The sequence below is a fragment of the Andrographis paniculata genome, unplaced genomic scaffold, assembly GCF_009805555.1.
Source record: "Andrographis paniculata isolate CXL003 unplaced genomic scaffold, ASM980555v1 Contig95END, whole genome shotgun sequence".
In the NCBI taxonomy this organism is placed as follows: Eukaryota; Viridiplantae; Streptophyta; class Magnoliopsida; order Lamiales; family Acanthaceae; genus Andrographis; species Andrographis paniculata.
In genome coordinates this window covers 101,168-116,144 of record NW_026137634.1, presented here as the reverse complement: position 1 = coordinate 116,144, position 14,977 = coordinate 101,168, and the positions used below count along the sequence as shown (strand labels likewise).

The 14,977-nt window shown below is 40.2% G+C and overlaps 3 protein-coding genes across 5 annotated transcripts; 2 read left to right on the top strand and 1 right to left on the bottom strand.

The window, feature by feature from the left end:
• Window positions 1-1,760: 1,760 nt before the first annotated feature.
• Window positions 1,761-7,307, bottom strand: LOC127243637 (CSC1-like protein At1g32090). 3 transcript variants are annotated; one of them, XM_051263753.1, is made up of 12 exons: window positions 6,507-7,307; window positions 5,400-5,552; window positions 5,154-5,289; window positions 4,940-5,041; window positions 4,674-4,790; window positions 4,510-4,590; window positions 4,048-4,388; window positions 3,723-3,968; window positions 3,313-3,637; window positions 2,986-3,219; window positions 2,546-2,858; window positions 1,761-2,152 (listed from the first exon to the last, which is right to left on the bottom strand). In XM_051263753.1, exons 1-11 carry the CDS (start codon window positions 6,821-6,823, stop codon window positions 2,550-2,552), a joined length of 2,361 nt encoding a protein of 786 aa, XP_051119710.1. In that variant the 5' UTR covers window positions 6,824-7,307; the 3' UTR covers window positions 1,761-2,152; window positions 2,546-2,549. The 3 variants fall into 3 exon arrangements, with proteins under 3 accessions (XP_051119710.1, XP_051119709.1, XP_051119708.1); XM_051263752.1 differs by lacking the exon at window positions 1,761-2,152 and having other exon boundaries at window positions 2,238-2,858; window positions 6,507-7,053; window positions 7,142-7,306; XM_051263751.1 differs by lacking the exon at window positions 1,761-2,152 and having other exon boundaries at window positions 2,238-2,858; window positions 6,507-7,306.
• A 232-nt stretch (window positions 7,308-7,539) lies between these two features.
• Window positions 7,540-11,732, top strand: LOC127243246 (26S proteasome non-ATPase regulatory subunit 13 homolog B). Its single transcript, XM_051263161.1, has 6 exons — window positions 7,540-7,824; window positions 9,623-10,069; window positions 10,212-10,292; window positions 10,639-10,835; window positions 10,927-11,026; window positions 11,251-11,732. Exons 1-6 carry the CDS (start codon window positions 7,675-7,677, stop codon window positions 11,434-11,436), a joined length of 1,161 nt encoding a protein of 386 aa, XP_051119118.1. The 5' UTR covers window positions 7,540-7,674; the 3' UTR covers window positions 11,437-11,732.
• A 141-nt stretch (window positions 11,733-11,873) lies between these two features.
• Window positions 11,874-14,815, top strand: LOC127243245 (wall-associated receptor kinase-like 18). Its single transcript, XM_051263160.1, has 3 exons — window positions 11,874-13,119; window positions 13,271-13,396; window positions 13,553-14,815. Exons 1-3 carry the CDS (start codon window positions 12,246-12,248, stop codon window positions 14,686-14,688), a joined length of 2,136 nt encoding a protein of 711 aa, XP_051119117.1. The 5' UTR covers window positions 11,874-12,245; the 3' UTR covers window positions 14,689-14,815.
• The last annotated feature ends 162 nt before the right edge of the window (window positions 14,816-14,977 follow it).

Sequence of the window (14,977 nt, the reverse complement as noted above, 5' to 3'; positions counted from 1 at the left end):
TAATATATTATAAATAGATATTCAATAGTATAACTTTTTATTAAAAAAAGATATTTTTTTTTAATTTTTTTTTTTCAGAAGTCTAATTTTGTAGATTTTGTGGATAAAAATTTTTGAGGAAGAGTTTGAAACTATATTCAAATCTAAGTAAAATTTTCCTATATCATTTAAGTATATAATAAAAATTTATTAATTGATGGCATAATAAAATTTCAAACATAATGGTTACTTGGCTAGTGATAATAATACATTGAATAGTCAAATATAATGTTATTGGGACATTGGTTCGCACCGAAAGTGCGCACTGGGTAAATCCCCAGCCGAACCTAATACCAGGTCCGATAGGCAAGTCATACTGGGTGAACTTGACAGATGACCTAAGGCGGGGACAAGTTATTATTATTATTATTGAATGAGGCTTGACTATATGAAATATTCGAAATTTACTTCTAATCTAATACAAGCTATGTATTTGAACAAGTATAGACAGACATAATATCTATTGCAAACTTTTAACACATGTGAAATGCATACAAATTAAAGGAATTTATGCCCAAAATTACAACAATATCACCCACCAGTCCACACATAGACGATAGATACACTTCCTTCCTTGGAGAACCCTAATTAGAAAAGTATCCCCTGACGACACCACCTCTGTTGAGGGATTCGTAGTTGGGAGCATAATCGTATTGAATCCATTGCGCAATTGCGGGTGACCATCGGTACGCACTGTTTTCATCAAACCTCCAATCGCAAGTCTCATATTTGCTTTTGCTGCACTCGTAGTCGAATTTGTAGGCAACAAATGTTCCCATGTTGGTAGAGCAGTTGAACATGGTGGAGGAGGGGTAGAAGAGTCTTTTCCTCACACGGAACTTGTATTGGCCCCATGACGCTAAGTGTGCCACTTCGAACTCGTTGTCGAAGGAAAAGCATCGCACACTAAGGAAGTTGGTGTGGTTGTTGGTCAAAACGACGATCTTGTCCTCGTAGTTGGGCTCCGCAGCGACACACCACGAGATGAGGAAGAGGAAGAGGAAGAGGAACAGAGAACATAATGCACGCATGGTGGCATGCGTGTTTGTATGTTGTGTTGCTTTTGTTTTTTCTTTTGTACTCTCCTCTTCCTCTTCGTGTAAATATGATCATCGTGTTAGAATTATATGATAGAATTTTTAGCTTGAAAACTATAATAATATGGACGAGATGAAATATAACACATACTTAAGAAGACATGCATATTTGTATGATCCATTCCTCTTAATTATTATTTGTGCAATTCAAGTATATTTATTTATATTTTCATGTTAAATTAAGAAAATAGAAATGCTGGCTTGAATAAATAAATAATATTGAATACTTCATAATATAGCAACATTCCACAAAACTCTGCAACAAACATTAAATAACACACATGCTGTTGCATTCTGGCATAAACATATTAGATACTTGTGCAATTCACTTCACATTAACAAATAAATGTTCACACGAATCATGATTCATCTAGTCCTGCAGATTCATATACAAATGAAATTCTATCCAATATTTCCACAAACATAATATTGGATTATAGACTAAACTCTGCATTAATTATTCAAGTATTTAAATTTGATTAAATGACATATGCAAATTACTTAAAAACAACCTAGGAAGGAAAGAAAGAAACGTAGGCTTTAAGGTTTTCTAAATTTTTATTTTTTCTATTTTCTTTCGAAAATGATAAAAGAAAATTGAGTAAAAGTATATATGTAAATAAAAGTATAACAGATGAAATTTAAATCCTTCACTTGCATATTCAGATCCCTTTTTGATTGATTAGATAGATGCATGATTAGTTTTGAGAAACTTGCTGGGCAATTCTTGATGTGAATGATGAAGATTCATAGCCATGACATGACATGACACGACATCAAGAAAGAAACCTTAAAAAGGGGAGGGGAATGCAAAGCAGAAACCTTAAAAAGGGGAGGGGAATGCACAGCACAGCATAGCATAGCATATTCATACCTTTGTGTGGACTTACTTGGAAATGGGGAATGATCACAAACCTTTTGTCTCTAATGATGGACCATTGCAATATAGAGAGTGCGTGAATGGCCCCCAACGAGGAGGCAGCAATTCCCTTGAATTTCTCCCTACCAAATTATTCCTGTCCGCCACATTTATCTTAACTAAATTTAGGCCATTTCTATAACGCCATCTAAAAATAGGAAGTAGCACTAAATAAAGGTACCGACAAGAAAAGCTTAAAAATAGTACATAAAAAGTTATTTTGCTAAACTTTTGTACTAGTTAGTTATCCACAATACAATACAATACAAGTGCAGGCGTTTAACAGGTTAATGGAAGGGGGGTAATCCGACATTGGATAACAAGACAGGATAACTAAATTAACGACTGTTTGCAAGAAACATCCTTCTCAACAAGTCACGGGTGTAAACGGATATGAGCTGGTCATGATATAGATATTACTCTAATTGATGGACGCAAGCAACACTCTGTACCGAAAAATCAATTGCTATAGTTGGAACATCAAGCTTACCTTACTAGACAATATGATTCGATTGCGTAGCATAATAATTGCATGTATTCTTTTGAGATTCAAATTCATAGCTGCCAATGGTGTGAGATTGTTCGACTTTATGACACTGGACAGTCCCTGTTGGCTCATCATCGTGATGAGTAGCAGACGTATTGCCAGCTATGTGTGCCTGGTTTTTATCGACTCTGATTTCATCTAACTCAGCTGCTTCAAAAGAGTGGAAAATAGGATGCAAGTATGCTTCAGCCAAGAACAATTTTAAGTTGGCATCAGATTTGCTAGTTCGATCCTGCAAATCTTTGTCCATGGCTGCCTGAAGAAGCAAAAAGAAAACCAGGCAATTCAGAGAGCCGATTTTCTCCATGAAGTAAAATTAGAAAATTGTCCGTGGGGTTTAGATTGGTAAACTCAAGTGGTATAAACAACATGGGAAATCTTACCTCAATAGGGTACTTTCTGAATGCGGGCTCAAAGCAATTCTTGCAATACTTGTGGAAGGTCAAAGTCAGCACTGGTAATGCCCCAAGCAATGCAGTCGAGTTCACACTCTTTTTCGTGCTGAGTAAGCCCATCAACAGCAATTGTGAGATTATCAGGCTCGCTATAATTCGACTATGAACATGTGGCCAAAATGCCGCAGCACTCTCATATTTTTGGTTATACACATTGATGACCTGAAAGACAGCATAGATAAAACTTTACGCGCTAGTATCACATAGTTTCTAACAAGAAAATGATCAACCCGGGAACGATGGACAGGAACTAACCTGATGCCGGTATACAAAATGGGCGAATGCGAAAAATATGAGTATAAAAGGGAGCAGGATTGGCGTAACAACCATGTACACAAGGCCCAGAAGGAAATACAGCTGAAGACTTGGTAAAGTCTCAGGATAATCAACACCTTTCGGGTCCATCGCCACATCCAAGTCCCTCTCAGTTTTGACAATGAGCATTCTCTTTAGGTGGAAAATAAGCAGAGGTTTTAACCGAAGAATTTCACTAGCAATTCCGGCCCAACCATCCACCATTATATACGTTATAAAGAAAGTTGCTTTCATAGGAATTGACACACCGATATTTCTTGGGATCCTGCAACAAAAGAACTTGTATTCATGCCATATTTTTGGTCTTGATAGTTACTTTTCAACTAAAGCTAAGTTGTAGAGAACATTACTGGGTAGCCGATTGATGAAGAAAAGCGTAAAGCTGCTGGAATGCTGTTCCAGCAACAATGCTTCCCAAGAACACGTTGACAAGCATGAAATAGTAGTACTTCGCAGCAGTCCTTCGTTCCAACACAGAGACAGCCACATGTCCTTCGACTTTTGACATGAACATTAAAATCATCGGAAGGACCAACAAGAAGATTTTCAGAGCCAAGCCTGGAAGGAAACCCTGCAAGAGGGACTTGACAACCTTCCTGCACAATAGAGTCAAGGAGGCATGAAATTACAATGCGTCGTTGAACAATATGATTCTTTGATATCATTGTCTCTCACCATTCTATTAGTGGTCTGAGAAAGGGAGCAACTTTTTCAAGGCCTTCCAGATTTGCTAATGACTGTACAAAAGCAATGGGTATCATGTAAAAGAAGACCAATGCAAACATAGCAATTGCAATCACGAGTCTTCGTATGGTGAGCGATACAAATGGTATTGCCAGGTTCTTCCAGTAGATATCACGGGGCTCGGGTGCCCGGTTTGTGGACCACAGTGTTGGATAGTTGCTCTGTTGTGTCTGTGCACAGACAGCCGCTCCCCATCTAGAATTGAATGAAACAAAGGCAGCAGGCGTCATGGCTTTCGGATCCCTCAAAACTTTTTGGCGTTCCACCGTCAACTAAGGATGCAAACAAATTCTTGTATGAAACTGTTATATCTTTATGATGAATTGTTAAGATAAATAGCGGATCAAACTATGTAGGAGATGGTCCAAATTGAAAAAGAACTAGTGAGCTTACTTTCATGTCAAGATCTTCTATCTGCTTTCTGTAGAAGTCAATTGAATCAACTTTCTCACCCCAAAGTCCAAGGAATCCTTTCTGAATGACAAATAATATGAGACATATTGTATGTTTCTTAGAGAATCTCGTGAGACATACTTTAATGCCAAAAGAGGAGATACCTTTCTAGTAGGCCTTTTATTTTGTCGGTCGAATTTAAGTAGGTTGTAGTCAAGCCAATTCTGAAGCTTATTTCTTTTCTTAACAAGTTTGGAGAACTTTTTAGCATTGTATACCGCCTGCATGAAATTTAGCATAAGCCATGGAGCCAAAAAAGGAATCAAGAACCAATTAATGACATTAATAAGTCACCGCAAGAAAAGGTATCTGTAGGGATATCATAGAGAAAAGCCTTTCAATGATCATAAATCGGGTAATGGCCAATTACCTGGTGACAGAGATAATGATCAGGATGGTTTCTCTGAAAGAAACTTTCAACGCATTCTGAAATTGAACGTCCAGAATCATGGGGAACATTCCTAACTAGAACCTGTTTGTAATTCACACATCTCAAATAGTGGCAACTAGAAAAGGTAAAAACAAGGAAACCTCATTTTGATCATTGATGCTTATTATTGAACACTTGACATCATCCAACTAACCGTGAATTGCTCTGCACACCTGCCCTGAAGAGCCAAGAAATTGAGTCTCATAGATGCAACTCTTCCGTATTCCTTATAAAGCATAAAGCAAACCCAAAACGTAAACAGGTACTGCATTGATATGTGGATGAAAAACCTGCAATTTTATCATATGGAAGGATTTCAGTGAAATTGAGAGCATCCCAAACTCAAATCCTCTTCCTTTTATTTCTTTTATTTTTAAAAATAAAGACATATCAAACTTACTTATATGATTTGGGGCGTACATTTGATATCGAAAGCTTATCAATGTTGCTAACAACCAAGTCACGCTGCAAAAGGAATAAAGTGCCACCCGATGCGTTCACTGGAATCAATACTAGGATTGCTACAACTGCTATTGGTCCGAATATCATCAAGCTGGCAATGTTAAAGTTAAAACAATAAAATTGTAAATATCATTGTGAAACTTAAACAAAGAGGTGAAGCACGGCGCACAAGAATTAAAAAAACGTCCACTGTTGACCTTGTGGAGCTTTTGCCACTTTCATTTCCAAAATCATAACTCAATGTTGTTGGATCCATTGGGAATTAACAAAAAGGAAAGTTTTACTGATAAAAACTTGATAACGTAGATGGGGCAGATGGGCTACCTTGAAAAATTGTAATCGTTGTAAGTGTTCATCACCAGGTTAGAGTTCATCCTGAACCAGTTAGAATCTAAAAATTCTAGGAATATAAATGATAAGGGGATCGAGGGGCTTATCCCCTTCAAGATTTATTATTTGTGTTATCATGTGAGGTGAAAAATGGGAAGAAAAAAAAAAGAAGATAAATAGTCCCCAATACATACTGTGATTAAACTAGTAAACTAGAAGAAATTTCAAACTACAGGAAACAAAAGCTAAATTAATCTGCACACAAATAAAAGTTATAGTTTGTGATTAAATGTTGATTTAGTTTCTTACCAAAAAAAAAAAAAAAATCATGTAAAATTGAAAGCCCATACAAGAATAGAATTCCATGAATTATGATGAAATCAAAATTGCATTTGACCTTATTAGATCAATATGTCTTAAGAAACTCACCATGTATATCTTCCATACATGTTGATTAAGAGTAATACTAGGTAAGATTTTACACGTGAATCCCGTGTGGAAATAGAAATTCAATGGATCCATAGACATCTAAGCAAATAAATCCGATTTAAAGAAAATCAAAGAACCGAAAGGCATCAATAATACTAATAATGTAATAAAAAATCATTAGACATTCCTAGACAAAAGTGAAGAGAAGGGAAGAGAAGAGAAGAGACATTCAATAGCTAATCAAAGCTTCTTCGAAACAAGAGTAACAATGGAGTCTTGAGAATACCCGAGGGTGTAAATCCGCAGGAAAACCGCAGAATCAAGGCCGGCATGGGTGATAATCTCCTGCTCGCTCATCTTCAAAGCCTGAGGGATCCAATTGAGGAAAGTTAAGTAAGTCCTCATATCCAAGTTGACGAATTTGCCCATCACACTACCCCCACGGCGCCTCGGGCTGCTCCTCTTCCCGGCGACGTACCATTTCGTGAAGTAGACCCTGTCGTTAATAGGCTGAATCCTCAGCAGCGCAAACGCCAGCAGGAATGCGAATGCACTCAGAAGGTTGATAAGCGCGGAAACCCCGATATCTCCGAGCGTAGCCATGTCCGCCGCCGCAACAACGACGAGATCGAGGGGACCGGTTTAAAGGGGGAGCGTCGAGAAGCACGCGCAGGAAGGAATATTTCTCCGACTAGGGCTTGACGTGTGCGCGAGTATTCTCTCTGGTGCAAGCAAGTGGAAATCTGAGGTCGCTTCGGTGATTGGGAACTTGAGAGGATGGACTGGAAGTGGCTGCGGGGGCAAAGCAAACAGTATCCGACAAAGCAAATCATCTGCAACACTTTTGAAAGGTGAAAGGGTGCAAAAAGGAGCGGATTTTGGCGCTGTTTTTTGTTTTTCTAGCATGTTCTCTTTTCTTACTTTCTTGCATCTTTTGACTTTCATCTTTTGTCTCTTAGTCTCTGCCGGCGGAAGGGCGGTGGCTGTGGCTGATGTCCTCGCCGATCGCCGTGACATTGGGAAATCTCGTCTCATCGGCATTCCTGGAAGACAGTACTGTTGTACTGCAGTACAGAAAATAGCGCCATGATTATTTAAAAAATACCAATCATCCATCAATGTTCATGGAATTGTTCTTGAAAGATAAAAATAAAAAGCAAATGGTTTGTCTGCAATACGGATCTCAATAGTTGGGCTCAATTCGGATGAATTCGTAGCTAGTTTTAGATAATTGGGCCCAACGAAATTGGGTTGGCCCATACTAGGGGGCCCATATTCTTTTCTTTGGGAAAAAGAAACACCAGGGGATTTAGAAGCCGAGGAGAGTGTGTTCATACACAGACAGATACCAGGGTTACATAGGCACTTCCTCGTAAATCTCCGCCCTTCGTCTCCGAAATCTTGGACTGGTAAACCCCACTATTCTACGTCGATTGAGCGGTGGAAGGAAATCCATGGCGGCCTTGCAGTATTTGGAATCCCTACGGAATGCTCACCCGGAGCTCTCCGAGTGGTACAACACGCTTTCAGATCTGTACCAGAGGAAGCTGTGGCACCAGCTTACGCTCAAGCTAGAGCAGTTCGTGGCTCTCGCTGTGTTCCAGGTCACCAATTGTTTAATCTTTTCCTGAATATGGATTTTAGATTTGTTGCGTATTGCTTTTATTTTTACTTCTATTTTTGTGTCATCTGAATTGTATGATTTGATTGTTTGTTTGTGCTTTGTTGTTTCAACGAGATTTTTTTTTTTTTTTCAACCTTTTCCTATATTGATTTTGGGTGAATTAGGTTTGGTTTTGTGTTCGACTTATTGATGCGACATAGGAAAGGGTTTTAGGGTTAAGTTGTCCGTAAACTTTCTGTGTAAAACCTTCTTTTACTGGTATTGTGTTTTAACTTCGTTAAGAAGCGGATGCAACTTCCATTTAAGGTGTGGGAAAAATGGAATCATTGTAAAATTAGGGTTTTGCCCTGGTTATAGGGAATAGAGAGTAACTATTTGACCTAGAAGATAAAAATAAATGTAGATGGTTTGAAGTAAGAAGGTATTTGGTTTTGATGTTTGATGGTTTAGCGAACGTTTAGTGTGAAAAACTTAGTCATTAATCAGAAATATTATACTTGGCTTCTACAGATATTCTGCTGGCCATAGTTATTAAGAAGTTGTTCCAATTTCACATTTGACAGAGTGACATCATAATAATGATATAGGGGGAGCCGGTAATTGACCGCTAGAAGTATATTGTAAACCCCATAAATGGAGCAGATATGTTTTTATTAATTTAATCTTTTGTTCAAAGAGATTAGTCGCAGCTTTGGTTTCAGAATGCCTCAGTTATTAGGTGATCCTGATTTCTAGCCTCCTACTGACATTTGTGCTCCCCTTACCCCCAAGAAAGAACGAGACCGACTAATCAATTGAAATAGTATGAAGAACTGATTCAGTTCACTCTATTCAATTTTTTCATATGAATATGTGTGTGTATATATTTATATCTATTGCTAAAAGGTGTATCAACACTGTTCTTTGGGGAAATTCAGTGGTTACCTTCTGCAATTCCTCCCAAATGTGTTACATGATTGTATGCACCATTACTTTATGTAAGATGTTAGAGTCTCCTTTCTAACTCTTGTGTGTTTCAAGTAAATTGATATTTTTTAATGAGACAGAGACACTTAGAGAGAAACATTCATAGTGTCTTATTTCCATGTGTTGGAAATGACTTACTTTGATTGTTACAGCATATGCAAACTTTCTTGTATGGTGCTTGGAAATGTATTTGTAACGTATGTCCTCGACATGGCATTTTATGCTTGAATAATTGCTGCGCATGCATACGACATGTAGTCATCAAATATCTGTAGATACAATATTTTACCTTCGGAATTGTTTTCAAGATGCTAGACATTTAATTGTTTTTATTCTGACCACTACTTTGTAAGACTAAGCGATCCCTATTGGTTTACCACAATTTGTATCTAGTCTGCATTTTATAAAGGTTGTGTATTGTATGACATGCCTTCATAGAGCAGACCACAATCCCATGGTATTAATAGAGTATTCTACTTATTACTCCTAGGAAGCTGACAATAGCTGCATGAAACTATTGATCTCAAAATACGATCCATCAATTAGTATTATGCTGTTAGACTATGATCTGGGACTATTCCTCAACCTTCACCACTCAGAGGAAAACAGAAGAACTTGTAAACAATTTGTTTTGCTTAAGCTTGTGTATCATGAAACTCTTAGTTTTTGTCCTTGGGCTTGCAAATTTGTCGATCAATATTGGCAGTTACTTGGATTATTAAGGAGAAGCTTATTTTTTTCTCTATCAGTTCATATTTTAAAATCCCGATCATTGTGTTCCAACTCTTCTTTCTTCTGTGACATGAACTTAGGCCGGAGATGCCCTGATCCAGCTTTACCAAAATTTCATAACTGATTTTGAGACAAAGATCAATCTTCTCAAGCTTGCACATTTTGCTGTCTTAGTCTCTCGGAAGTACTCAGAGAAAGAGGCTGCCATAAACTATCTTGAAGGTGTTATTGAAAAACTTCGTAATACTAGAGAAGCACGCATAGAAGAGCCGATACTTTATGTCAAAATGCAGATTGGTCTGTTCAAACTTGAGCAGGGAGATCAGAAAGAATGCAAGAATCTTCTGGAAGAGGGAAAGAGTACTCTTGACAGCATGACTGACATTGATCCATCGGTTTATGCTAGCTACTACTGGGTTTCATCTCAATATCACAAATCCCGGCAAGAATTTGCGGAGTTCTATAGAAATGCCCTCCTTTATCTAGCTTATACTTCAGTGGAATCTCTGTCAGAATCATTCAAGCTGGTGTGTTTACTGTGTTCAATTATTATGCAGTAGCTTTTATATAAAAACAACATCTTCTTTTACTAAAGCTTATAGCTCCTGTATGCTTATTGTCATTTTCCTGATTAATTAGTTTAATCTGTCTTTTTTTTTTTTTTTGTAGGATTTGGCTTTTGATTTATCCCTCTCTGCCTTGTTAGGGGATAACATATATAACTTTGGTGAACTCCTAGCTCATCCAATTGTAAGTTATTACCTTGGTGACTGTCGTATTCCCAATTTCTAATGAACTTAGACAATGTGAAGGTTATGTTGCACTTACACACACATGGACATACTATCTTATGTATACATGTGTATGTGGATGTAACTATACATTGCAATTGTATCTATTTCGGTGGATGGTATAGTCTAAATTTCAGTTGTTTCATAAGATATTGCATGTTTTATCCAGCAAGAACATTTGGAATTACTTAAATAAGTTAGTTATTCAGTTCTATCTTTTAAAATAAATACAGAATTTAGTTTGCATATTTATGTTAGAAACAGCTGCCTAACTGACATGCATATGCCTTTCACTATTTTGACAGATAAAAAGTTTGTCAGGAACTCCGGTTGAATGGCTTTATTATATCCTTGAAGCATTCAATTCTGGTGATTTAGTGCGTTATCAAGAACTGTGCCGTGTGCATAGAGATGCTCTGAATTCTCAACCTGCATTAGTCCAGAATGAGAAAAAGCTTCTTGAGAAGATCAACATTCTCTGCTTGATGGAGATAATCTTCAGGTTAAGATTACTGTTATCTATGAATAGCTGCTGGTATTAATTTGTCCTCTTGTTGTTTTCACCTGTATTAATGAAACATTGTTGGTCACAGTCGGCCATCTGAAGATAGAACCATTCCATTAAGCATAATTGCCGAAAGAACAAAACTTACCGTGGAAGATGTGGAGTATCTTCTTATGAAGAGCCTTTCAGTAAGCGGCCCCATATGATTTTTATCGATATTGTTATTGTTTTTTAGTATGCATATATATTTCACGTGATGACAGGATCATTTGTAGTCAACATCAAGCCTCCTCCACTTCATTATATGTTTGGACTATTGGTTTTGGGGATGCATGATAAAAATAACATAAAACAGAAACCAACTCAAAGTTGTATCAACTTGAGATGATTAGAATTCGGGGCATGTTTGCAGGTGCGTCTGATAGAGGGAATCATCGACCAGGTGGAAGGAACTGTGTATGTGTCATGGGTGCAGCCTAGAGTTCTTGGGATTTCTCAGATCAAATCGTTGCGTGACCGGCTGGATGGCTGGGTGGACAAGGTGCACACGGCTTTGTTGTCCGTTGAGGCTGAAACACCTGATCTAGTGGCAGTGTAATTTTTGGTCTCATCCTCTTGCTCCACACATTTTCTTTTAGTCGAGACCCAAGCAGAGAGAAGTGAAACTGCTGGCTGGGGGATGGGGTTTCCTCGGCCAAGTTTACATTTTAGGGCTCTCCGAGTGAGTGACGATGATGAATGATGATGATGCACCTGTATGTTTTATTATTATGATTATCTATTATTGCTGTTTTTGGCTATTCTGTTGACTGACAATCCAACCAAACCAAACCAAAGCAGCAGCAGCAGCTTTGATGATGACATGAATGCGAATGTTGGCTACTTTGGTATGAATGATGATCTATTCTATTGTATTGTATTGCAATTGCAACAACATTCGTTGGTGCACTTGTTAGAGGTGGTGTTAGTAAGCCATTTTATGTCGTTCACCAAGGGCGTTCACACGTACGTACCACCCCACCTATTTATCGTTTTTCTTTGTTAGGGTAACAAAGAAAAGCTAGTGTAGATTGCGTATTGGAGACGACTCGAGAGGAAGCCACCGGCACTTTCTGTAATTTCTTCTTTACTACAAGTCAAGAAGACCAGCAGCCAGCCCAGCCCAGCATAGCTTTGCTTTGATATTATTATAGTATTATTTATCATTCAAGGACTAATCAATCTATGCGTGTAACTACTAATCCATCCATCCTCCAATGGGAGGGGCACGATACATATATATATATATATACAGTGAACCCAGACGGCGGCGGCTATTATCCCAGGTGGAAACGAATAAAAAAACACAGGCAGGCAGGCAGATGCATCGTCTCCAGCGAGAGAGAGGGAAGCAACTAGCAAGCAGATATGTCCCTTCATAGTCGTTTCGTCTTCATAATCATAATCATCTTCTTCGTTGCAGCACGATCAGCTGCAGACTGCAGCAGCAGTAGATGCGGAGATATCGAGATTCCCTACCCCTTCGGTGTGGAGGAGGGGTGCTATCTGGACGACACCTTCAGGATCACTTGCGACGAGGCCACCGGTTCTGCTGCGCTGGCATGGCTCAGCTGGGACGTGGACCGCATCTCCCTCGCCGATCACACCTTCAGGCATAAGAATTTCACCGGTGTCACCATGAGATTCAAGACACCCGGCGAGGCCTACGTCGATTATGCATCGCCCGCTGTCGGATCGCACTACAGCATCTCCCACGCACACAACACCTTTGTTGCAATGGGATGCGATTTCTTCGTCTCCCTCGTCGACGAAGAGGATTCGAAGGTCCGGGGATCCTGCTCGTCTCTGTGCAACATCAAGGACACAACCCCGTTGCAGCAGCAGGAACTGTCGACCTGCGCTGGACTGAATTGCTGCCAGATCAGCTTCCCAGCGCACCTGAGGAATTTGTCTGTGAGGGTCCAGACAGTAAAGAATTCCCTGGCAGGGAGAGGGAGTGAGGCCAGTCAGAGTCAGAGTCAGTGTGGATTCTTCACATTTGTGGACAACAACTTGCTGCGCCTCAACAAGATCAAAATCTCGTGCAATGAAAGCTACGTTGTCCCGATGATTCATGAGTGGGCGGTGGGCACAACTCATTGCGACGAAGCTAGGGGAAGGGAAGACTACCTGTGCCGCGAGAACACGGAGTGCGTTGACTACGATACAGGGATCGGTCGATACAGATGCCAATGCATGAATGGGTACACGGGCAATCCTTATCTCCCCCAAGGATGCCAAGGTAACTAACTGTACATTTATATTAGTAGGGTTACTACTAGTTTGCTTGCTAAGTTCTTTCAAGTAAACTCAATCGGCGGCGGTTTGATTGATCAGAAACAGAGATCCACTACATTCTTCAACTAATAATGTGTTTATTTCATTCACTGCAGACATTGACGAGTGTGGTAATCATAGCGATAACAAGTGCCCCTCCGGGAGCCGGTGCCTCAATACAGCAGGAGGTTACTACTGCTTGCCTAACCGCAAGCGCACGCTAGCACTTGTCGTTCCCTTAGGTTAGGTACACAGTTCACTCACTCACTCACTCCATTGATTGATTGAGTTTCATTTCAATTTTGATAGTAGTTGTTGTTATAACAAGCAAGCTAGCTAGCTAGCTAGCTAACACCACTACACCATCATATGATAATGATATACTACTACTACAACAGGAACTGGCCTAGCCGCTGGTATACTAGCATTGGCTGCCATTGCAATATGGAGTTGGAGAAAAGTAAAGGCAATCAAAGCAACAAAAACGAAGCAAAAGTTGTTCAAGAAAAACGGGGGGTTGCTACTGCAGCAGCAGATGATATCATCATCAGCAGCAGCAGCAAGCAGGGGAAGCCTATTGCCTGAAGTGACAATCTTCAAGATAGAGGAATTGGAGAAGGCCACCGACCGATTCAACAAGAGCCGCATAGTCGGCGGAGGGGGGGTCGGCACAGTCTTTAAAGGAATGCTGCCAGACGGGATGATCGTCGCGGTGAAAAAGGCAAACGCGATGAATGGTTATAGCACCACTCAGGTCAACCAGTTTATCAATGAGGTGGTCATACTGTCGCAGATAAACCACAGGCACATAGTCAAACTGCACGGGTGCTGTTTAGAGGCCCAAGTTCCGCTGCTCGTATACGAGTACATTGCCAACGGCACACTCTCGCACCATCTGCACAACCACAACCACGAACACGGAGGAGGAGGGGCATTCACTCTGTCGTGGGAGAATCGGCTCCGGATTGCGTGGGAAGTTGCAGAGGCTCTGGCGTACCTGCACTCCTCCGCCGCCACGGCAATATTCCACAGGGACATGAAGTCGAGTAACATCCTGCTGGACCAAAACTACAGGGCGGTGGTATCCGACTTCGGGCTCTCCCGGTGGGTCGCGGTGGATAAGACTCACCTGACGACGTCGTCGGTGGGAGGCACGTTCGGGTACTTGGATCCGCACTACTTCTGGTCGGGAAGGCTGAACGACAAGAGCGATGTGTATGGCTTCGGAGTCGTATTGGCGGAGATTCTGACCGGAGAGAAGGCAATATCAGAGGCAGCCGACGACGACGACGACCAAGGGCTGGCGCAGCGGTTCCGACTGGCGGTGAAGGAGAATCGGCTGGTGGAGATCGTGGAGAGGTCGGTGGCGTACGAAGGCGAGGAGGAGGAGATTTGGTCGGTGGCGAAACTGGCGGGGAGATGCCTGAAGCTGAAAGCGGAGAAGCGGCCGAGTATGAGGCAAGTGGCGGCGGAGCTGGATCATCGACTCACCAACATCAGAATCAGAAGAAGAAGAAGAAACAACCAACCTTGATTGCGCTGTGTTGTGTGTACACAATTATGTGTATATTTATTTTTATATAAATAAAATTTCAAAACTCTCTGTATATGATGGAAAGAAAATAAAAATAAAAAGAAAAACAGATGAATAGATAGATAGGATAATAAAATTTAAGGACATAGGAAAGGGTCCACAGCTCAGTGGTAGAGTATTTGACTGCAGATCAAGAGGTCATTTTTTTTTGGGTGGTTTCTTGCTTTTCTCTCTCCGCCTAAAAAGTCTGTAGCAGAAGTAAGTCAAGAAAGAGTACCCCCGCCCCATC

Coding starts and splice junctions, on each gene's coding strand:
- LOC127243637 (XM_051263753.1), bottom strand. CDS start 6,823: ATGGCTACGCTCGGAGATATCGGGGTTTCCGCGCTTATCAACCTTCTG. Junction 4,591..4,673: donor ATAAAAGGCCTACTAGAAAG/GTATCTCCTCTT, acceptor TTTGTCATTCAG/AAAGGATTCCTTGGACTTTG. Junction 3,638..3,722: donor CTTCATCAATCGGCTACCCA/GTAATGTTCTCT, acceptor CTTTTGTTGCAG/GATCCCAAGAAATATCGGTG.
- LOC127243246 (XM_051263161.1), top strand. CDS start 7,675: ATGGCGGCCTTGCAGTATTTGGAATCCCTACGGAATGCTCACCCGGAG. Junction 10,070..10,211: donor TGTCAGAATCATTCAAGCTG/GTGTGTTTACTG, acceptor TTTTTTTTGTAG/GATTTGGCTTTTGATTTATC. Junction 11,027..11,250: donor TTCTTATGAAGAGCCTTTCA/GTAAGCGGCCCC, acceptor GCATGTTTGCAG/GTGCGTCTGATAGAGGGAAT.
- LOC127243245 (XM_051263160.1), top strand. CDS start 12,246: ATGTCCCTTCATAGTCGTTTCGTCTTCATAATCATAATCATCTTCTTC. Junction 13,120..13,270: donor TCTCCCCCAAGGATGCCAAG/GTAACTAACTGT, acceptor CATTCACTGCAG/ACATTGACGAGTGTGGTAAT. Junction 13,397..13,552: donor AGCACTTGTCGTTCCCTTAG/GTTAGGTACACA, acceptor CTACTACAACAG/GAACTGGCCTAGCCGCTGGT.